The sequence below is a fragment of the Pteropus medius genome, unplaced genomic scaffold, assembly GCF_902729225.1.
Source record: "Pteropus medius unplaced genomic scaffold, Ma_sr-lr_union100, whole genome shotgun sequence".
Classification (NCBI taxonomy): Eukaryota; Metazoa; Chordata; class Mammalia; order Chiroptera; family Pteropodidae; genus Pteropus; species Pteropus medius.
This window is the reverse complement of record NW_024344436.1, coordinates 3,828,091-3,851,630: the sequence shown is the minus strand read 5'-3', so window position 1 is coordinate 3,851,630 and position 23,540 is coordinate 3,828,091. Positions and strand designations below refer to the sequence as shown.

The 23,540-nt window shown below is 50.1% G+C and overlaps 1 protein-coding gene across 4 annotated transcripts in view; it reads left to right on the top strand.

The window, feature by feature from the left end:
- Nucleotides 1–23,540, top strand: part of PKNOX2 (PBX/knotted 1 homeobox 2) — a 243,932-nt gene that overhangs the window by 217,437 nt on the left and 2,955 nt on the right. For all 4 annotated transcript variants that reach the window (XR_005654942.1, XM_039872788.1, XM_039872786.1 and 1 more), the window contains 5 exons: nt 6,171–6,300; nt 6,713–6,810; nt 7,627–7,746; nt 22,180–22,256; nt 23,157–23,335. Coding sequence is in view for 3 of the 4 variants with exons in the window: in XM_039872788.1 (XP_039728722.1) it covers nt 6,171–6,300; nt 6,713–6,810; nt 7,627–7,746; nt 22,180–22,256; nt 23,157–23,335 (604 nt within the window). In the remaining variant the exon portion in view is untranslated. The remainder of the gene's footprint in view (nt 1–6,170; nt 6,301–6,712; nt 6,811–7,626; nt 7,747–22,179; nt 22,257–23,156; nt 23,336–23,540) is intronic.

Below are 23,540 nucleotides of genomic sequence, written 5' to 3'. Positions count from 1 at the left end.
CTAATTGATTAAAAGTAGGGAGAAGTACAAAGTGAACGCGATTCTGAGATTCTGAACTTGGCTGACCAGTTATAACTCCCCAGCTGTGCTACTCCCTAAAAAAGTGGGCAGGGGACTAATCAGTACATACTCCTTAGGGAAGGTAGACTTGCCTATTGACCTGTATAAGGAGTTTGCATTTTCAAGATGAGCAGGAAGCCAAAGGGGTGGGAGGCAGTCACCTCAGCCAAATTCCCAGTTCTGCCCAGTGGCCAGGCACCCTGAGGACCTGACCTGTGAGTCTTACAGCTGGGCAGGGGCAGGGTAAGGTGGTATACCTGCAAGATTGTCACTGAGATGAAAAGGGGACATGCCCAGACCAAAATGACGGGAAGCTGAGTTCCAGGAGGTGCCCTGCCTAACTCCCGCATTAAGCATTAAATCCATCCCTCCTGTCAGTTCCTAGCCCCTAGTCCCCTAGCTCAGGGGGCCTAGGGACCAAGAGGGCCCTTCCAGCCAGGCGAAGGAAACCTGAGCAGGCCTCTCCTTCCGTGAAGGAATGTTCCTTAAGAGCTGCAGCTGCCATATGTCCCCACAAGCCAGAGTGCCTCTCCCTTGAGACTAAAGCCCCCAACAGGAGTGGAATAAGAACGGGATTAGGTGGCTGTTTACATGTGACTGTCTTCCCCGAGTTTGGGAACTCAGCTTCTCCTAGCCTAAGACAGGACACAGGCTCTGCCAGAATGGAAGGACACTGCCAGGAACCAAGTGTCTGGGGACAGCGGCAACCTCCCAGCTCCCCTAAGGCACATACTTACCCCATCCCAGGCCAAAGCCCAGGCCACACATTTATTGAGTATCTACCATGTGCCCAACACTGTGCTAGGCAGTTTAGGGGAATTCAAAGATAGACCTCTCTTTCTCTCAAAAAACCTTCAACTAATCAACCAGCCAAACAAACAAAAGCAAAACAAAACCCGAAACCAAGCTAGGGAAATAAGATGCAGACGTGAGAAAGAACCGCTGTGCTATATGTCTACTGCGTCAGGCCCGCAGGAAGCATTAGAGTCAAGAGCGTGGGCCATGGCCATGCCCGGGGTGTGTCAGGACAGGCTTTGCAGCAAAAGGGAAGCACTCAAAAGCGACTCCCCACGCCCCAGCCCTGGCAAGTCACAGACAAGCCCGCCTTCCTGGGAGGCCTGGGAAGGCTTTGGGGAGCTGGTCTGGGCTGGTGGATCCGCAGAGACCCCTAGTGGCTGGGACGGGGTGGATGCCAGGCAGCTGAGGCTCACCAGATTTCGCTTGTGGGGCCTGGGCACTCCCTGAACCCACTCACCTCTCACCCACCCATGCAGTAAATCTTAGGGAATGGTTTTTCTAAACTCCTCAGGTGAAAAGACCTTTGCAGGTTATCCAGTTCATTCCTCCGTTTCACAAGCCTCGTGGTAAGATAAACTTACAGCATTCCAAAATAACTCAAAGGAAAATTTTTCTATCAGTTCTTTCCTTCACGTCTTCATTTCTTCCTCCCATCTTAATTTATTCCAGAAATTTCTTCCTTTAGTGGAAATTACATCTCCCCAGGCAGCATAAGCCCTTTTCCTATTGACAGTGGCTGGTGAGGTGAACACAGCTAGGTCTTCCTTCCTATGCAGCCGGCAGACCACAATGTCAGAGTTCATAGTCATTATCGGTTCATTTGTGCACCATTCACCGCCCCCCCGCCGACCCCCGCTTCCAAAGGTAATACGGAGCCTTTCACTTTTTCTTGGTGAGGACTTTCTTTTGAACAAGTCATCTTTTTCGTTGTTCCAAAACTAAGCTTCGGAGTAAAACTCACCCAATGAGCACTGTGGTCTTGCAAGAATGACCGATGGCCCCAGGGAGTGAGGGCCTTGCCCCTCGTCCATGGGTGGAGTTCAGGGGGCACAAGCTTTCTCAAGCTGCTCCCCTACTGCTCTGCCCCCTCCTGAGAGGCTCTTAGCTTCTCTGTGTCTCAGAGAAACAACGCACAAGGAGCAGGAGAGGACAGCTTCCGGGGAGGCCTGGGGAGGCCAGCTTCCATCTGATCTCCCTGGGTCACCTGGTCTGTGCCCTAAGAGACATAAACTATAAAAGTTTTCAGCTTTGGGGCCTATTTCCTTACTGGAAAGTAAGAGGCCACATACTCCCCAGTCTGGTGGAATGGCTCCACCACAGAAGTCAGGAAAGTGCCCAGGATTCCCAGGTTTCCAGCAGTTTCCAGCAGTTTCCAGAGACTTAGGGACACCACTGCCATGTTCCTGGTGGAACAAGACCAAGCATTCTTGGGCTGGGGTATGAGACTTGATGCTGAAAAATGTCACTAAAACTGTACCACATGTGCTCCTCACCTTGTTATCGGCACTAAAGAGCCCGGCAGGAGGCAGCTCTATTTGGGTCTAGACAGGGCAGCACCCACCTGGTCTGGCGTCTGACAAGCCCCAAGAAGAAGCTGTGGAGAAGATAATAATACTGTATGCTTCGCCAACACCTCCTCCTAAGGGGCTCCCGCAGCTGCCATAGTAGCTCTCTCCCAGAAAAGACTCGTAGACTATTTCCAGAGATTCGAGGCTCTGTTGTCTCCATAGAGACAAAGGCTCAACCTGAAATAGCTGCAAAGTCCTGTAACAGAGCTGGTCAGAGGCTACAGCTTCGACTTCTAGGGCTCAGCTTTGGCCCAGAAACATCATAGGCAAGGACTGGCAACCACGGCTAGGTGTGCAGCCCCAGATGAATCTTCTGTTGCTAAGAATCCAAGTGGACAACTAGGACAGGTTTTAGTCTTGGCTGTGCCACTCCCTAGCTGAGCGACTTTAGCTAAAGGAAGAGGGGAATGATTTATTGGGTGCCTAACTGTGCCAGTCACTGTGCTCACGTGGAAGCCTGGCTGTAGGACCCCAAAGCGCATCTCTCTATGTGAGCATCAAAGCTACACTGAGAGCCAGAAGACCTGGGTTCGAGGCACAACTTCCTGATTATAGAAAGTCACTTCCATTCTCCGGACCTCAATTCCTCTTCAGGCAAAGAGAATAATTTCCCTCCTGCTGACCCCACAGGTAGTAAAATGAAATAGCATGGTGAAATAATGCTCTCTAATATTCAAAGTGTATGATAAATAGGTAGCTTTCCGACCCATTCAATTTTGGGGACCATCTGAGGGAAGTTTGTAAAAATACAGATTGCCGAGGGTCTGATTCAATGACCCTGAGGATCTGTGTCTTTCAAAACACCCCAGTGCACAGGCGGGTTTGTGAATCAGCTAATATTTACAGATGCGAGGGGGTGAATATCATTTCCCCAGACATTAGGGATGCCACGATTTTGCTTTCTTTTTCTGCCCAGCTAAGACATGGCCAGCCTGGCCCTGCCCTGGGTCTCTACCCATGAAGTTCTCCATTCCATTCCTTTGCTGATAGAACTTGGCTGCCTCTCAGCACCTCCCAGTAGAGACCTAGAGGGTAGGAAAGAGAAGGGTCTGATCCAATGCATCCATTGCCCTTGGTTACCCAAACCAGGTAAGCTGGCGTGGAAGCAAGACCAGCCACAAAGCTGAGAACCAGCCAGAGTTTGAATAAGCAGATAATGTATCTAGTAATGGTCATGGCTCACCCTTTTGCCTCTGGCTAGTAAAATGTGTATTGGGTTAAATCTCAAGGCATACCTCTTGTATTTATTTTACTGACTTTGTGTTTTTCTAAACTTACTGGATACTTTTTCTGGGGAAGAACATCTGGGACAACTTTTTATGTTTGAAATCCCCCAATATCCTTAATGAGGAGCATCATGGCGTGGATGAGTTCAAACAAGAGATCACTGAAAAGTCATTGCCATGAGTTTTAGGGTGAGTGCATGGAGGGGCCCCCTCCTCTATTAAATTTACCTTCCGAGTTTGTTTCAGCTTCAAATAATATCAGTACTGTTTACACCCTGTGAGAACAGTTGGCTGGAATGTCGAATGTTGAATGCTCAACCTTGAAGCAGATGCATAGGTGAAAACTCAGGCTTTCAGGGTTCCTGGATGTCGGCCCTGGGCCGACACATTCTATAAATGAGGAGACTGAGGCTCACGGAAGTGTCATGACTTGCCGGTTCCCAGATCCATCATCTTTGCTCTGGTCCCCATGCTGCCTCTGTACTTCTGGGTCTGAGTTATCTGTTCACCTTGCCTTCAATAACAATGTATTGAATCCCTATGGAGCACCTTGCAGCCCAGTTAATTGGCACAAGGTGGGTGTTTAGTAGTTGTGGATGAAGAAAGGATGTGTGTCCTGTTGCTGCTAACCACCCGGGGATCTTGGACAAGACACTTGGGTTTCTAAGCCTCAGCTCCTTATTTGTACCTCAGGAAGTTGGAATATGTGGCTTTTAAGGGCCGTCCCAGTTTCTAGGCTTCTGCAGGTAGGTCAAACTCAGTGTTAGACTTGAATTGCATGAGCAGGAAGGCCAAGAGTTCTGCTCAAAGAATAACCCTCATTGGCTGGAAGGTCCCAGAAAGGAGAAGGCAGGCCAAGAGCTGCCCTCCCCTTCCCCAAGGTCACAGCAGCAGAGGTGAGCCAAGAATAGAAGTGAGGCCTCAGATGGAGAGGTCCTGTCCAGCACAGGCAGGTGGACAGGAAGGACGGCGACTTTAGTTCTTCTCCAGCTCTGGGGCCAGGGACCATCCAGGAGGGTAAAAACAGCAGCTCTGGAGATGCTGAGAGGAGTTGAGTTGGCTGACCAGTGAGATGTAGAAATCAGTGCTGACCACTACCTGAGAGGCTCTGCAATTAATTTCTCGGGTGCCAGGGTCTGGGAGGTGAATCACCATGGCTGTTCCCTGGGCCTTTGATACTCTTCCTGTGTCTATTGCTGCAGGCGGGCAGTCATTAGCTCTGGGTGTCCTCCGAACACGTTTCCCCACTCCGCCCTCTAGACCTTCCCTGGAGGCTGAAGGCCCAAGCTTCTGTCAGTCCCGAGTCCAAGCTTTGAGCATGGGAACGTCAGCCCAGTGGCCACTGATCATCTGGTTCAATCCCTGTTTTCAAATGAGAAACTGTGGTCAGAAGAGCTGAAAGACCCAGGCCGGTCTCCTACAGCCCCTATAATCACGCCTCATTTGCCGCTCCTCTCACTTTCTCCAAATAAACATCTCATACACCCATTTCCTTTCTCACAAGCTCCCCGAGTGCCCAACTGCAGAGCAAGGAGGGCTCCCCTTCTTGCAGAGATGGCTGAAAAGTCATTCCCCCTGCCCCGCTGCAGTCTTTCAACATCAAGTCTGAGCACTTCCTCGCCCAGCTTTTACACAGCAATGATGACGCGAGCAGGGTGCTTTTCAGCTGAGTTGCCTACTGCAGAAACTAACCGCGAGGATGGTCCACTGGGAAAATGGGGCTGGCAGGTCAACGGTATGGAGCAAAGGGACTCTGTTTGCAGTGGGGGGTCTGTGTCCGGGGCCTGAGAAAGAAGAAGGAATCGATGAAATGTGCTAAAGGTCGAGGCTCGTAAGATGCCCTTAGAAGACTAGGAGACGGGTTACGAAGAGGCTATTTCTTATCATTACTTAACGAATGTTTCAGTAGCCACTGAGTGCCAGGCAATGAGCTAGGTGCTAAAGATACAAAGAAGGGATGTTAGAGGCTGCTATGTGTGTGGAGCTTGGCATAGTAAGTGCTGCGATTCGGATCTCGGAAGTGAGGCCCTGGGGGCGGGGCATATGGAGTGACCGTGTATGAAGGATGATTGGGTGCTGAGAACTAAAGCCTGGTTCTCAGCCCTGGCTGCACATTACAATCAGCTGGGAGCTTGCAGAACCCCCAAACCCCAGCTACACCCCTGACTAACTAAATTAGAATCTCTAGGGTTGGAACCCAGGCATCGATAGTGGAAATTCCAAAGCGAGACCAAGGTGGGGACCACTGGTTCATGGGGGAATTTAAGTCCCAGGTTTGCAGGGGCATGGAATGGCTAAATGCATGACTACTGTTGGTTAGATGGTTTAATATTGAGCCTTCTTATTTAATCTTTCTAGGAAGCCATGAGAATTGCCTTTCCTTCGGATTCGGGTCTGAGGAAGAGCAGGGAGAAGGGAGGAGGGAAGGCAGGAAGAGGGAAGGAGAGAGGAAGAATTGGGGCTGCAGCATCTGAGCTCTTAGTGACGTTGTCCCGAACCACTTCTCCCTTACTGCCAGGACCTCCTGCAGAATTCCCCCAATTCCATGTCTGGAGTCTCCAATAACCCCCAGGGAATCGTGGTCCCAGCCTCAGCGCTCCAGCAGAGCAACATCGCCATGACAACGGTCAACTCACAAGTGGTGTCAGGTCAGTTCAAGGGATTGTGGGGACACCCCTGGGAAGAGAAAGGGTGGCCCCAAGGGGCTTCCAGGGGTGGAGAGCAGAGCACTGCACAAGTGTCCTAGGAAATGGGAGGGAGGGACTCCCCGCTGAGTCTCTTGACTAAAGTATCCTGTAGGTTCACTGATAATTAGCACCAGGACCTGATTGTGATGGTTTAGAACAAATTTGGGTCAAAGTCTCATGAGCCCCTCAGAGACCAAGCAAGGCTATTGTCCCTTCCCCCAACATGTGCCGCCAAAGGCTCTAGACTCCAACCCCCATCCCATCCCTGCCCACAGGGGCTGAATATCTCCAGAGCAGAGGGTGTTTACAGGTGAGTGCCCTCACTCCCACCCGACCCGATGGCAGGAGACACAAAAACTGGTTGTCTCCTCAGGTGGAGCCTTATACCAGCCAGTTACCATGGTAACCTCCCAGGGTCAGGTGGTCACCCAAGCAATCCCCCAGGGAGCCATCCAGATCCAGAACACACAGGTGAGTGTGTGTGCAGCTGTGTGCACATATGCATGGGTGTGGGGGAGGGCAACCATGATCACTTACCATCTGCTAGGCACTTTACACAAGTAACTCATTTACTCCTCATTATTATTCTAAGAGATAACATCACTCCACTCTACAGATAAGAAACTGGGTGTTGGAAAGGTTTTATCAACTCCTGGGATTTTGCTGTCTCCAGGGTTACATCAAAGGCTGCTGCACTCTCTGCTCCTGGTCTTCTTCACTCAGCCACTCTGTAGCTCGATGGGGCAGGACACATGCACAGGGGGGCCGGAAGAGAGTAAGAGAATATGGAGTCAGAGGCCTGAGAGCTAACATTAACTCTGTGATTGTGGATAGACCACCTAATCTCTCTGAGCCTTAGAGTTCTTATCCACAAAAGGGGGATTAACATCAACTAACTGCACACGGCCCTACCAACCTACAGGGCTGCTGTGAAGACTCACCATGGTAATAGACAGGAAGGCGCTTTGCAAACTATAAAGTCCCCCGGGAATGCTAACTATTGGACGGTTTATGGCAAACTCACATTTCTTATACCCTCTGCATGGCTCTGCTTCCTCTGTCTCCTCTCTCGTTCCCTTCCCCCCTCCCCTTTCTCCTTTCTCTTCTCTTCCCTTCTCCATTCTCTGAGGGGCTGGTGTCAGGTGATAGGAAAGGTGACCTCCCAGGGCCCTAGAATGAGTTGGGAAGGGGGTTGGGAGAGAGAGCCTGCCGTCACTATGGCAACAGGTCCCTGGTTGCTGGCCCACCAGCCTGCTGATGCTGACTTTTTCTTCATGCTCCCTGAAGGTTAATCTTGACCTCACCTCCCTCCTGGACAATGAGGATAAGAAATCCAAGAACAAACGAGGAGTCTTGCCTAAGCACGCCACCAATATCATGCGTTCTTGGCTCTTCCAGCATCTCATGGTGAGTGTGTGTGTATGTACTGGGGCGTGGAGGTGCAGTGTGCCGTGTGAATATAACCTATTCGGTGCCAGACTCCATTGTCATCCCTAGGTTTACAGGAGGCGTGCCCCCAAAGAGAGGCTCTCTGATAGGGATATTCTCTTCCAGAGGCCAGGTTGGAAGGGAGGACTAAGTGGGACCTAAAGCTGGGAGACTTTCTTTAGTGCTTGCTGCTGCTGCCTCGAAAAAAAAAAAAAAAAAAAGGTTGACATCAAAGAAAGAGTGGGGCAGACAAATTCTGAAGAGAGTTAAGTACAGGGCAAGTGTATGGAATTGTTCTGTGAACAGAGTTCCTTGGGGATCAGGGCTTCCTGGCCCAGAACCCACTTCCTGCAAGCCTCCACACTCACCCTGTGGACGCTTCTCCTGAAGTAGAAAGCATTCATTCTCAGCCAGGACTCTTCTGTTTCCCGGACTCCTCACCGCTGGGGAAGCAGAAGCTGTGTGTCTCTTTCTCCCTTCCCAGAGCATCAGATGAGGTGCAGTGAGGGGGAGCCGTGGTTGAGACCGTAGACCCTGGAGGGGCAGCCAGGCTGAAATCCTGGCTTCCTCATGTAACCAGCTCGGCTCTGTGACACAGAGCAAATGCTTTCACGAGCCTCTGTGACTACTTCCGTGAAGTTGTGACAAAGCCCTAGGTTTAAATGTGATGTTTATAAAGTGCCTGCTATGTGCACCAACAAGATGGGAGCTATGTGTTTGTGTGTAGGGTTAGCTGCAACAAACAGGACTTTGGTTGAATGTCAGGAATGATTTCAAAACTACAGTCCCCTAGAGCCATCCAAGAGCCATCGCAATAAATAAAGGCCAGTGAGTGTATCTGGGCTGATTGTGTGTGTGCGTGTGTGTGTGTCTCCTGAGTAGTGAGGTAGATTCTGTGAGCACAGGCAGGCTCCCAGCAGCTTGCGAGTTCTTGGCCTGGCCTGGTGGGATACAGACAGATACAAGACAAACACCAAGCTTGGGACCTGCGACATGTGGGGAGAACTAGGAGTAAGGGAACTCTTTCTCAATGAGAAGGATCATGAGAATTAATCAACCAGTTGACCAGTCAGTAGCCCTTCATTTGAAATTGGAGTGCCTCCAGAAGCCACGGAGCCTAGGCCTAGGCAGTGGGTCTCAGATTCAGGGTATTAGAGACTCTGCCCCCGAAGCGCTGTGCACCCAGTGGATGGAAAGAACTGCTCTGCGGTGATCGATGTGGGGCGGGAACTCTGCCTCTCCCACATGTATCCCTACCCCAACTCTAAGGGCTCGGGGCTGCCCAGTGCTTTGCTGAGGGAGTGCATATTGAAAACACCCCTAGAGAACAAACAGTAACCTAGTTTGGAGAGAAGGGGGCTGGAAGGCTGAGGATTGTAGTGGAGAGAGGAGGTTGGAGCGACTCTCAGAGCCTAGTGATAAAGCCAGGGATGTCCAGCCTCAGGCCTCAGAAATGTCCCTGACTTCGGAGCTAGAGCTCATGGTAGGGATGCCCAGGTCTCCTGGCTGCTTTGGTTTCCACACTGTCGGAGAGCTGAAGGTCTCCGGTGGGGTCTGTGGCCCTGGGAGCCTGGTATCCACGCTACAGCTTCCAGCCTCGCCCGTGGGGAGAGGGGCCCCTGGGGAAGGATTCCCTCTGTGCACTGGCCTGTCGCACCCAAGATGGGGCAGCCTCCCCGCTCCATGGGCCTGGAGCTGCCTCCAGCACCATGTGGAGGTATGACAGGAAGGCCGAGGGTGTTGTAGAAGGCTCACGGGCTTTTGAGGCACCAAACCTGGGCTCAGACCTAGGCTTTACCTCTTATTCTGTCACCTGGACACGTTTGCCTCTTGTGAAGATGATGATGAAGCAGTGAAATGATTGTCAAGACTGTGGCATACGGAGGTGCTTAGTACATGTTGGTTTCCCCTTTCCTTTTTCCTCATCTCCCACTGCCATGCACTTTCGAAGACTGATGTGAACACGTCAGTCTTTATTATTATTATTATTATGGTGACACTGATTAATGAAATCCAGTAAGTTTCGAGCGTACAGTTCAACAGTAAGGCATATATATTTTGCATTGTGTGTTCACCACCCATAGTTAGATTTCTTTCTGTCACCACATATTTGACCCCTTTTATCCCACCTACCTGCCCCCTACCTGCCACCCTCTGGTAACCACTGGTCTATTGTTCTGTCCACGAGTCTCTGTTTGTTTGTCATGTTTTGAAGGGGAGAAAGGCAGGCATAGGAGGGAGAAGAGACTGTAAAATAAATTCCCCTGCCCAGAGTCCGGGCATCCAGGCCAGCGGCCCTCACCAACTCCCATCACCCGCTGTGGGCTCCACCTCAGCTACCATCCACTCCTCCTTTGAAGGTCACTGGCCTGAGACTGGACGGTCTCCTATTGGTCCCTCCTGGCTGTGCCTCCACTCTGACCGTGGGCCTCATTTCACGTCCTACCCTCTTGCCCCTTCCTGCTGAGCCCTCTCTGTGGCTCAGGGTCTTTTCTTTCTAATCCATGGTCACTTCCAGCCGGACTTGAGATGACAGAGGAAGGTCAGTGGAGAAGAGAGAGAGGTAGTAACTGAGCACAAAGCAAAAGGGAAGAAAGGACCCACATCGGCTCCATAGAAAGGACCTGGGACAATGGGGAGGGCTTACCGAAAAGCAAGAGTAAGACTTTCTGCCGGTACCTTCCCACCCCCTGGCCCCTCCCCAGCTCAGAGTGTGCTCAGTGCAGGTGCTATTAATAAAACACTTAACATTGGCAAAGTCCTCCCTCAGTTAATGCCTTCCCGCAGAAGCCATCAAAAGAGGACAGGGGAATGACCCCTGGGCCTTTAAAGTCAGAACTCGGAACTTTTGGAGGAGGGAGAGGAAGAGGATGGGGAGAAGTCCAGACTCTAGGGACAAGGAAATCTGGTGTTCCGATCTGTAACACCTGCTGATTTTACCATCATTCGAACCTAAGAACCTACCGACTTATACTGTTACTTCCCTGTTCTGTGTGGATGTGTGTGTCAAAGCTACACATCTTATGTCTCTGACTCAGTTGTAAATAGCTCAAGAACGGGGAGCATACATTTTGCCTCTTCTGTGGGCCCTAAAGCACTGATTCCCAAAGAATGCATTTGTACAGGGCCTTATAGTATCGCTCCCAAGAAAAGGTTCCACGGTGAATAAGTCTGGGGAAACCCAGTTATTCAGATTAGCTTATTTCTTTATTCTTAGTGAACTCGTGGACACTGTAAATTTGCAAGAGGGGGTATGGTTGAAGCTTTTCCCAAACATATTTGATCATTCTAAGTTTCACTATCTTGTTTCACTGTTGCTTCGAAGAACAACCTTGAGACTGTAGTTCTGAGGAAATACAACTCTGTTGTGACGCTGCATTGGACAGATAGTAGCTGTTTAGTTTTAGGAAAGGAGGGTAGAAAAGGTATGAAAAGGGGCAGATCTCAACATATAGTAGATGGTCTCATATCCAGTGCAATGAGGACGACGGATATGTTAATTGGTTAATTGGAAAAGCTGGTTAAAGAAAGGAACAACTATTAGAAAGACACATTTTACTTTACTTTAAAAGATATACATATATTTATTCACTAATCTCTTGATATTTGGTCAAGCTCTTTTCCTGATTAAAATCTGTCATTTTTCTCGCACAAACCTCTCTTATGATATCACATCTATAAGTTCCATCTTTATTTAAAATGGAATAAGAATTTTGACATTTGGGAAGTAATCTGGCTGCAGAATAACTCTAGATTTTTATTGTGTATTCAAGTCTCTTAACGTTTGCTTCTAAGTATAAGACATTTTTAAGCAAATCGAGTCTCAAGTCTTTCCAAAGCATTCCGCTTAGTTTTTTTTTTAGAAGCAATAACTCTTTCTTTTTGCCTTCATATTTTATTGGTTTGAAGAATAGTTCATTAAATTACATAATTACAGTAGCACATATAACTGGCATAAACCAGTTTGGTACAAACACTGTTGACTTCCTGATAAGCAGATAAATTGACTAATAAACATCCTGCAAAGTAGCCTATTCATCTCAAGTATTCAGGACAACGTGGACAGCAGTTCTGATGGTTTATAGAAGAAATGGAGAGCACTGTATAATCTGCAAACTTAGTTAACGGAGACTGGTTATTAGAACTTGTATAGTAAATACCGGTTTTTCCTGTCGTCTTCTTTCCCTCTGGCAGAAGTCAGTATTCTTTGATTCCTTTTGTCCTGTGTCTGAGGCTGCTTGTCATTGCCAGTGTTCTGTGGCAATGGCAGCTACGGAAGTGTATTCAGATGATAGAATGCTCCTGGGATGAAGACTAAACCCAGAGCCTTTTTGCTATTAGGCTGCAGAGAGAGTGGATGGTTTCATCCATTAGCCGCTTGCTTCTGGGTCCCTGAAGAACCCAGTGATACTTTCTTGCTGTTGCATTTTGGCTGAAAGAGGAAAAACTCCTGCTGGAAACAATGGTTCCATAACAAACCCAGGCTGGGCAAGAAATGCTGGCAGAGGGTCCTCTCCATGGAGGGGAAAGGGGAGGGCTGCACTTCCTCCCCAGCTTCTGCTCCATCCCCTCGCTCTAGATCTCAGCCTTGCCCTGCCCTGCTGGGCGATTCTGTTCATTTCCAACCAAAATATGACAGTTCTCTGGGCTGCAGCCACCCAAGTACATGAACAACTTTACAGGATATTCTGTGTGAGGCAGGTGGGGAATCCTACAGAGGAAACCTAGCCCCAGCAATCCCCTCACCCATCAAAGGAGCTACCCCTTCGTTAACCACTGCAGTGTGCTAGATGCATGCATGCTAGCATCTTTTTGCATCATCTTATGATCTACTCGGCCCCCGTAGGAGGCGGGCACTATTATTATCCACACTTAACTAATAACAAAGCTAGATTTAAAGAAGGTAACACGTGCCCCAAGGCCCCACAGGATGTGAACCCAGGTCTATGTGACTTGCGGTTCTACTTCCCTACCTACTAAGCTATAGTGCTTCCACTTTGACCCAAGCAACCACAGCATCTGTAGGTAAAGCAAAGGGGATCCCAGCTTTTAGCTTAGGCACAGACTCTCGTCCTAGGAGAGGTGTAGGATTTATTTTTCCAGCCCTAGTTTTCAAATACAGTGAGGCTGCCTTACTGTCTCTTCCTTTCCTCTCCCTTCTCCATCCATCACATTTAAAAGCTTAGTCAGCATCCAGCCAAGGCCACAGTTGTACTCTGCTCGGTGTTGCCTTCAGTCGCTCAACAGACAGTCCTTGCATGCCTTGCCACCTTCCCTGCGCCTCGCGTTGTATGAAGCCCTAAAGGAATTAGCCATCTATCCATCTGTACAGCTGACTTAGAAACGGCGAGGTCTCTCACAAAGAGAAAGAGTACAGTCTATAGAAAGGACGTGGTACCTGGAGGCAGGATCTGGATTTGAATTTCCCTGCCCCTTCTACCTAGCCAGGGGACCTGAGACAAGTTGCTTGACCTCATATCAGGCCTCAATTTCTTCTGCTGTAAAATGGGGATCACAATCTCCAGCTCATAGCATCGTCGTAAGGATAGAATAAGATGGTAGCGTAAAAGCACTTTGTCTGGATACAGACGTAGCCACTGCTGCAAATGCCTCCAGGCTCACTCTGGGAGTCCCATCATCTGCCCTGCCTTGGAAAATGCTGAGAGAAATCTTGACCCTTCTAGGGAATTTGTGGAGGAAAAAATAAGAAAACCTCGAAAAGCAAGAAAATGGCTTAGAGAGACTGAACAATTCTTGTTCCAGAATGTCTTGTCTGCTACTTTTTCCCTTAACTTCATCACACTACCTAAAATCCCACTCGTCAGAGAGCCACTTAAAATTATCCAACCCCTATCAAACATAGATGCTCAGGAGAGTCCGTGAGGCCATCGCTGATTCACGGCTTGGTAGGAATCGGTCCAAAGCTTGCTTTTCTACTCCCACTCAGCTAAGATCAGCTTTATGGGCAGAGTGCCAATGCTTGTTAGTGGTAGGAGATGAAGATTAGAATTTTTTTTTATCACAGCATTTTGAGAAGGCAAACCAGAATGGGATGCCAGAGGAAGAGTCTCCAGCAATTATTCTGAACCTCTGCTAGGCCCTTGACTCTTCTGAGAATCTGATGAAAACTTTATCTACATCATCATGAACAGTAGTTTCAGGGCATTTGACCTGGAAGTCCTAGAGGCCAGAGGCCTCAGGTTCAGAAAGCTGACTCTAGAATAACACAAAGGCCCTATGAAAAGAGATGCTGAGAGTGTCAACGGGGCCATAGAAAGGGAAAATCTGACAAAATCCATGCTCGCCCATCTCAGAGTTTACCCAGGTCTAGTTCTGTCCCCTGAAAGTAGAGGAAGATCTATTGCTTGTCCTTCCTGAATCTTGTGGATTCCTCCTCTCCACCGGAACATTGATCTTTGAACTAAGTTGGCCTTTGGAGCTAGCCTGGAAAACTCTTGTTTTTAAAATAACTTGTTTCTATGGGAAACTGTGATCTAAGTTCCAAATAACATGTCTATCTACTAACATCTAAGTTCCAGGTATGGGACGTGATGTCAGCACTCAAGGGGCTGCTAACTTCATTGGGGGGATAAATAAGTTACGCATACAAACCATGCATGGTCAACCCATGATGTGATCAAGTACTGGTACGCAAACACACATACTCGAGGAGTCAAGAATGGAGGAATCAATAGAGGTGAGGGGAGTCTGACCATCTGCGCTGGTCAGACATATCTAGAATAGTGTATCCAGGACTGAGCTTCAGATTTCAAAAGATCCTTTGACAAGTTGTGCCCAGGGAAGGACAGCCAGGATGGGGAAATGTCTGCTCAAATGACTCTAACAGGCAACATGTCATATGATGAAGGGTTAAGGCGCAGGGGATGTTTGGTCTTTAGAAGAGGTTTGTTGGTTTAGGGCGGTGTGTAGTATTGAGCTTAGGAGGCAGACAGACCATTTATTGAACCCAGCTCCGTTTTTTACTTGCTATATGACCTTGAATGGGTCAATGAACTTCTCTGATGTTAATTTCCTCTTCGTAAAGTGGAAATAATAGTACCTACCTGTGGGGAAGATGATCAATGACATGTTAAAAAGCCCAGTGCCTGACAGATGCTCTAGTGCAGAGATAGAGTGGATGTGGCTAAAGGTACAAGAGTGTGAATCCTGCTCTGCCACCCACTACTGTATAACCTAGGGCTGATTTTTTTAACCCGTCTGAGCTCAGTTTTCTCATGTGTAGAATGGGAATAATGACTGCTACTTCATAGGTGCCTGAAGAGTTCAATGAGAATGCACATCCAGTACTTTCACGGAGTACTCCGTGAATACCGTAGTATTCAGAGTTAGCCTAAAACTACAGGCATCCAGTAAGTGGTAGCGACATTCGTCATGAGGTGAGAGGCAGTGCTGCAGACGTCTGTTATGATGTCAGAGGACAGTCTATGCTCTGAGGCCAGATGAGCAGGGAGGCAGACTTGAGTTCAACCTTTCAGAACTTCAGAGCAAAGGGCTGCCACACTGACTGACAGTGGCAGGATTCTCCACATTTGGGGGGACGGCACGCATGGAATATGATAGTAAACCAATGAGCCTGCTTGCAGCTGGGGCTCAGCTAGACACTCTGGAGGCCCCCGGCCCCACCCAGCCACCCCTGGGACTGAGGATGGCACTATTTCTGCATACCTGTAACTTATTCAGGGGGCACTGCTGAAAGTTCTGGTGTGTAAGACTCTTGCCTTGGGGAGAGGCTGGCTTCGAGGGCCTCTCGGGCTCTCTGCAATATGGAGATGTTAGCCAACAGGGCTTGGTGGAAGAGCTGGGATGTGAGCCAGGCCTGGGAGGGTGGCTAGCATTTAGGACTGGGAAGGAAGGGCAGAAGGTGGAGTCATCTGGATGAGAATTACTCCTGACAGATCATGAATGCCCCTGCCTGGCCGGTGATTCCTTCTGACCCGACAGACTGAACCCTCCTGCCAGTCGTGAGCACGACATCCTCTTGTCCCCTTCCTCTCACCTTTGCAGCCTCGGGGACTGTGTGGCCCCTCAGCACGGCTGTGACTATTCTCTCTCCCATGCGGCTCAGGCATCTGTATCTGTTGAGCTCTGATGGAAGGGACACCTGGAAGCTGGAAGTCAGGCAAGCTGTGTTCCCAGCTGCATTCATCTTTCTGTGCCAGAGAAGCGCTCAATCTCGAATTCCTGCCTGTTACATGAGCGCGTTTACTCCCGCCCACCCTTCGCTGTAAGGAGGTAGGGAGAACAGACCCTGGAAGCTGCCCTTCGACTCCCCAGGAAGGACGGAGAGTGTCAGAGGCATGGCCTGGGGCAGCTGCAGTCCCAGGGCGTGTGCCACACTGGATGCTTCTGAAGCAGTGAGTGCCAGGGAAGGAGGCAAAATCAGGGGTCTCCATCTAAGACCAGGCCTGGTTGACAATAGGCCAGTTACCACGGGGTTGGACAGAGAGCTAAGCAGAAAAGAAAGAGGTATAGGAGACCCCGGGCTTGCACTGAGCCCCAGAACATTCCACGGGAGCCTGAAGCTCAGAGATGACATCCGAAAAATGGCCAGGGGAGATTTCCAACCTCACAGCATCCCCCAAGAAGCCCAAGACCGAGGTTAGGAGAAAACGTCCCAATCACATGTGCGCAGGGGCTGGAGCAGTCCCAGCGTCTGAGAAATAAAACCCACTTGCAGAAAGGAGCACATTTCTACATGCACGGAAGGGGCTCCGGGGGCTCCTGCCATCCGTCAGGAAAACAACCTGTGGCTTTTACAGAAACGGAGTCACGTGCGCTGAGCAGCACACTTATTTTCTTTGTTATGTATGTATGTATGTATGTATGTATTTAAACACTCATAGAGTATGCCAGGCACTGTTCAGAGCACCTTCCAAATATAAGCTCATTTAATCCTTATACAGCCTGGAGGTAGGTGGAATTCATTCCCCATTTTACAGAAGAGGACACTGAGTGATGAGTGTCAGATGTCAAAAGCTGGTGAGAGACCAGGATCCAAAGCCAGAAAGTTGGCCCTAGAGCCCACGTTCTCACCTACTCCTCACTGCCGCCTCCAAGACTCCTCTAGAAAGCTGAACACTATGCCCCATAGACCCCTAAGTATCTGTCCTTTCCCCCTCCCCCTCAAATACACGTAAAACAATCCATTCAGGAATAGCATTGCCACTAAGTCAGGTGATCTGACTCCTGGGGAGCCTGAATCCCTGATGCTCCTCCGACCCTCTGCCACCCACCTCCACACCCACAGATACACAAGGGAATGATGACAAGTACCAATGACCCCTTAGGTCCTTATGATCATTCATTCGACAAAGACATATTGAACATTTACCTGTGCCAGGCATTTTCCTCCCACTGACGAGATGGAGGTGAAAAGGAAAGTGTGGTCCCTTTTCTCAAAAACTGACAGCCTGTCTGGTTGGGGGGACAGACAACTAAACAAATCACCCTGTCGTATGTGGACTCCTGGGTAGGATGAGGACTCAGAGCTCATCGGAGGGACATCCCTATGAGCTTAAGGAGTCGGGCACAGGTTAAGAAGGACCAGTCTCGCCGCAGCGTGAAAGTTGAACCAAAACAGAAAGCAGAAGGAGGGAGAATAGCTTCGCGGTTGCAGGAGGGTGAAGAAGGGCAAGGCAGGAGATTTTTACAAGAGGAAACTATACAGCAATAAAAATGAACAGCTACAGTCACAGAACCGTAGATGAATCTCTCAACTATACTGTGGAGTGAAATACTACATGCTATATGATTCCATTTACACAGAGTCCAAAACCCAGGCAAAACTAAACCATAATGTTTAAGGATGTAATATAGATGTAAAACAATAAAGAAAATTGAGAAAGTCATTATCATTAGAAAGCGAATTATCTGTGGGGGAGTGATTGAGAGGAGGCGGAAGCGGGGAGGCTTCTGGGTGCTGACAGTGTCCTGTTTTTTGACCTGGGTGGTGGTCACGTGGGTGTTCGTGATAATACGTGAAGCTGTACGTTTTAGTTCTTGGTGCTTTCCTGTGTGTACACAATTGTAATGGGGAGCAGGGTAACAAAAAGAGAAAATGAAAGAATGGGAGCTCTGAGCCAGGGCAAGGACGCTAGGAAAGAGAAGTTTCTTGGGTTCTTATTGTGCTTCTCTCCGTTCTCAAAGTCTTGTTTCTCTGTTTAGCCTCTTTGAAATCGGAGTGCATCCTGCCATCGACGATGAAACGTGGTTGTATCAGGGTCCCTCGCCATCTCATTGCTTCCTTCTGATTGGCCTCTGACCCACCTAGAGCAATGCCAAAGCCAGTAGAGTTATAGCCCCCAGCAGGCCTCGTACCCACAGTTGGTCAGGAGTCAGAGGGGAAGAACGATGTGGTTCACTCCTCGTTGCAGAGAAAAGCGGGAAGGGAAAGCTGGCTCCAAGTTCTGCTCCACTGGCAGCATGGGGCCGACTCACACCAGCGGGCTGTTTTTTCCCATCTTTCATGCCCCTCAGTGACCTGGCCAGCCTCATGCTTATCAGCATGGGCTAGCGGGTGGAAGGACAATCTCAGGATGAGCTGTCAGTAAAAAGAAATGGCCAGGAGCCTATGAACCAGCCCTGGCCAAGTTTCTTCAGACCCAGGACCCCGGGCAGAACCCGTTCTTCAAACTAAAAGATGCCTCCAGCTTCGATAGAGCCCAGCAGAGACGGAGGCTACGGGGCTCTAAGGGGAGGTGTCAGAGAGAGGTGGGGAACAGTTTAGGTTGGAATTCCGAGGAATTTCCTGATGGCAGCTATGGTGCCATCAAGCACCTACTCTATGTAAATCCTACAATTCCTTTCTCTGAGAGACATCACAACAGAGTACAGAGTGAGCCAGTGGAACATCTATGCTTTCCTGCATTATCTCATTAAATTGTCTACCACGTCCCAGAGGTAGGCACTCTTGTTATTTCCAGTTTCAGCCAAGGGAACTAAGAATGGAAGACATAAAACAACAGAGTGCCAAGGTCACACAGCTGCTAAGAGTGGTGAGTGCAGGGCTTGCCCTCTCCAGAGGCCATCCTCTTAGCCACCTGGCGGCACGCCGAGTCACATGAGGCTCCGGGCAGGCCCCGCGAGAGATCTGATTTTCTGGCCCGTCTGTACCTCTTATTCAGGGAAGAATTGTCTGCTTCCAGAGAGCTGCTGCCTGCGCCCTTCCCTCCCGACTCCAGAGGAGTTCGTCCAGGTAGTCATCAGAGAGTAGCTACCGTAGCTCGATGGCTTCCCATGGTCTCATTTGATTCCTCGTCCTGTCCCTGGCCCTGAGCCGTTTCAATCGTGCTAAAAGTAGCACTGACCAAATCGAGGTCTGTCCAGGGGCCAGGACTATTTTGATTCTGTCCTCAAGAATCATCTGGTCTAAGGCGTGTACAAGCTGGACTGCTCCCATGAGCACTCAGATGTGGTGCCAGGAATGTTCTGGCTGACACACCTGTCCCCCAGGCTGGACCAACTGCTGCTTCTCATCCACAGCCTCCACCACATGCCTCCTGAGATTCTGGTCCCGGGAGGGATGGGTGGTAGGACTCACACTCCGGGAGGGGAAGGGGTTAATACCCTTATCCATAGAGAACCAGCAGTGAGCTTTGGTGACACTCCCCTTGTCCCTCTCCATTAAATGGGAGCATGTTGATCTATGGATTTATGACATTGACTCACCATGGAGGCCTATACCAGGAGCCTCCTTAGAGATAGCAAACGTAATCCTTCCATGGGAAGCAGAAAGGTTTCCTTTTCTGGAGGTCTTTATAGTGGCAGAGATTTGCATCTGAGTGGCTTAAACATAAGTCCTCCTGCAGGGCTTCTGCCCCAAAAGGCCCATCCCTTCCTTCTGATGGACCAGCCATTCTTCAAAGTCCACGGAAGGCCTGCGTCCGAGGGGAGTCCTCCCTGACCAGTCAGCCTCACCCTTCTCTTACACACTGCCCTTTAATAGAGGTTTTCCCCCTGGGCCTCTAGCCTTTCCCTCTCAGCTGTGAGCTCTGACGACCGGGTACCTTTCACGAGAGGGCACCCAGGTTGCAGTGGCCTCCCAGCCCTTGTGGGTTGCTGAACGGGCACGGTTGGCAAGGCCAGCCTTGTTCTGCTCAGGAAGCAAATCGGCTGTCCCTTCCTTGTGTTGATTCACTGATTTGTTCTAAAAACGACCACTGAACATCTACTCTGCCTGTTTCTGGTCTGGACACTGGAGATACAATGTCTAATAAGACTGGGTTCCTGCCTCAGAGCAACTCCCAGGATGGTGGGGAGACGTATATTATCAGAGAGTGGACTAAACGCAATTATTTAAGTGCAGCGGTGACTAACGTTGCCCTCGGGGCTTGGGAAAGGTCTCACGGAGGAGTCGATCTGTGACTGGTCTTCGCTTGGAAACGCATGCACTGGAAAAGTGGAAGAAAGAGCATTTCAGTGAAGGAAGCGGCGTGCGTAAAGGCGTGAAAGTACGAAAGGGCCTAGTACAAAAGTTGCCATATTTTTGCTTTGTTCTCAGCCCTGCTGGCCATGGACAGGAAAGCAGCTTGGCTCCTTGGGGAGGGGGATGGGAACTCCACGGAGCAGGTAGCAGGGTGTGGGGACCACTTCTTCCCCAGAAGATGTCAGGATGCACAGAGCCCCTGCTCCTCTGCCCCCTGGGGCCTGCGATCTCTCCTCCCAGCCTCCCCTGTTCTCTCCTAATCAGGATGAAATTGGCTCCTACGACACCGATGTGCTTTCCTCTTGTTAGAATCTTAATGTTGCATGAATCACAAGTCCCACTGCCCTGGCCTGGTGGTCAGGATCAGAGGTGTGAATTAAACAACACGTGATCCTGAGTACTTCGGTCAGGGGTGCTGAGGCCAGCGGAGCAGGCTGCTTCCTTTGTCACTGATGATGAGGGTGCCCCCAAGGCTGCCGATCTCAGACTCATTCCTTAGAGAGCTTTAGGCACCTTGCTGACATCACCCAATAATAATAACATGGACGGCCACCTCTTACTGAACACTTTACAAGTATAATTTCATGTAATCATTAGATGACTTTATGATGCCGGAGATCTCACAGCTGGTCAGGATAGAGCCAGAATTTGAGTCCCCAGCCTTTGGGACTTTAGAAATCCCAAGCACCACTTTAATGCCACCTCAGTCTTGAGGAATAATCCTGGCCCGAGGATGCTGGACAGCTTGGCTTTCTGCCCTAGGAGTCCCCAAATCTCCTCTGGCTTCCAGGGCAAGACTTTGGCCTATTCGGACATTCATCGCACCTCTACTGAGTGTCTCCTGGGTGCCAGGTGCTGTGCGGAAGCCTAGGAAAGATGCAAAGACCAGTATTCACTACCTGGGGAAGCCAGGAGGACCCCCTTCCCACTGCCGCCCCACAACTTTCCCATTCTTTAACGTGACCTGTTCAGCCTTCCCTGTACTCTGCCCGACACCCATTCTTCCTTCTTCGAAGCTTCCACAGGTCTCGTTACCCAAAGCACAGCACCTCTTGCTTTGTTTCTGCTTTCTTTCACCTGAAAGTCGTTTGTATGTCATTTGCATATGGAAGGCACCGGAGATACATTAATAGGACAAATTAATAAGACATGGTCTCTGCCACGATCTGACAGGGAGACGCACATGTAATCAGTGCATGGACTGAAGTGGCAGACACCTGTATCACTTCCTCACGCGCCCCCACCAAGACACTGACTTGGTCTTGTAAGGGGGCATCATGAAGTAATGGGAAGGAAACCGGACCCAGTTCAGAAGAGCTGAGTTCCAATACTTAACTGGCCTATCTTATGAAGTTTTAATGATATGCTTTATTAAATGAAAGTAAGTGAACGAAAGCATTTTACAGGTTACAAAGTATGATACGAGTGGTAATTATCATGATAGTTATCTTCTGTCTCCCTCCTAGGATGCCTAGCATAAATCTGGGCACACAGTAGATATGCAGTGAATATCATTTAGTTTAGATTGAGTTGATGCACTCACTCCATGTGTCACATTATGATAGTCCTGTGGGCTTTTGATGGGTTAGTGTGAGTCCTCACACTAACAGCGCCCACCCTGCCTGCTGGGGGGTGGGGGAGATGAGGGGAGGACAGAGTGAGAAGGATGTAAAGTGCCTTGGAGACTATCGATATCGAACTATAAGGAAACCACCTTGGTCCCCATCACGGGGTGCTGGGCTGAGGACCAGGGGTCCCTGAATTTGGAGCCAAACGCCTGGGGCAGCCACTCTCCAAGCCGTTGACCCATCCTTTTTGAGAAACAAACATGACACCTTTTGCCATTTGGGGTTCCAAACCATCGGGGCTGGCTGGCCCAGGATAATGCCTGTAACGTGGGCACGGTCCCTAGGGGGACCAGGCCACCACCTGCCCACCCCTCATCATCCCCTCGCCTTTCATTTCAGCACCCCTACCCTACGGAGGATGAGAAGAGGCAGATCGCGGCCCAGACAAACCTCACCCTCCTTCAAGTAAATAACTGGTGAGTTAGCATCGCCCGCCCAAAGGCTCTCAGATGCAGGGGCCACTTGCTTGGCAGGGGAATGCACGGCAGGGAGAAGAGACTAGAATGCCTAGTCCGGCCGCAGTCACAGCCCAGCCACCACTTCAGCCCTCCCACTTGGGCTGGACACAGAGAGCCAGAATCAGCACAGGCTCCTGTTACTTCATCTGCAGCTATTTTGCGCCCTCTGCTGGGAAACTGTGGCAGGAACATCACGGGTTAGAAAACCCAATCCCACCTGCACTGCAGAGACAAGTGCCTGCACCCAAGGACAGGAGGGGCCACAGTGGTCACCTGGTCTACCCACCACCTGTGCAAAACTAAAACATTCTGCAAAACCAGAAGTTGGCAGGAGGAGGAAGAGTTGGCTGTTCTGACCTCACAGGGATCTCAGTTTCCCCTTCTCTGTGTCTGGCTGGGCTGTCACAGAAACCTCTGAAAACGAGGTTGCATGGTCTGGTTGCATGGGAGTAGACCCAAGAGTTGGGTGCCTTGATCTGAGCCCTTGGCCCCCTGGAGGGAAGTCAGAGGTCAGTGCTTTTGATTAATGGGGTTCTTCCTTCTTCTGTTCAATCCTGAGGGGTCTTGAGTAGAGATTCTTGACCCTCCTCACGCATTCATCTCACGCTGCTCTGTGGTTGGTTACCAGGTGATTCCATGAGCTCTGCTGTGCCCAGGGCCCTTCTCCCAGCTGGGCTTCCACAGCCCAGGTCAGACCCCAGTCTGTTCTGCACAGTAAATCAGCTGCTGAGAGTGTGGAAGCAGCTTAGCCCTCTCTGCACACACACACACACGCACATGCACACACACACACGTGCGCACATCCCCACCGCCACGCAGGTGGTGACTAACCAGGCCTCCCCCTTCGCCCCTGGACAGGTTCATCAATGCCCGGAGGCGCATCCTGCAGCCCATGCTTGATGCTAGCAACCCAGACCCCGCCCCTAAAGCCAAGAAGATCAAGTCACAGCACCGGCCCACCCAAAGATTCTGGCCCAACTCCATTGCTGCGGGGGTGCTGCAGCAGCAGGGTGGCACCCCAGGGACAAACCCTGACGGTAAGACCTGAGGCTGAGTATACTCTAGGCTGGAGCTGGTGCGTAGGAGGGCCCCTGGAGCTCCTGCAGGACAGCTGTGCAAAGATTCAAGGGCTGAACGTCCACTTGCCCGAGAGGCAGGGGCTGCTCTGTCACAGTAGTTATCCCTCCCTGATCTCCATGAAAGGGTGTGTGAAAGCCGGAAAGAAGGGGATGTTTTGCATGT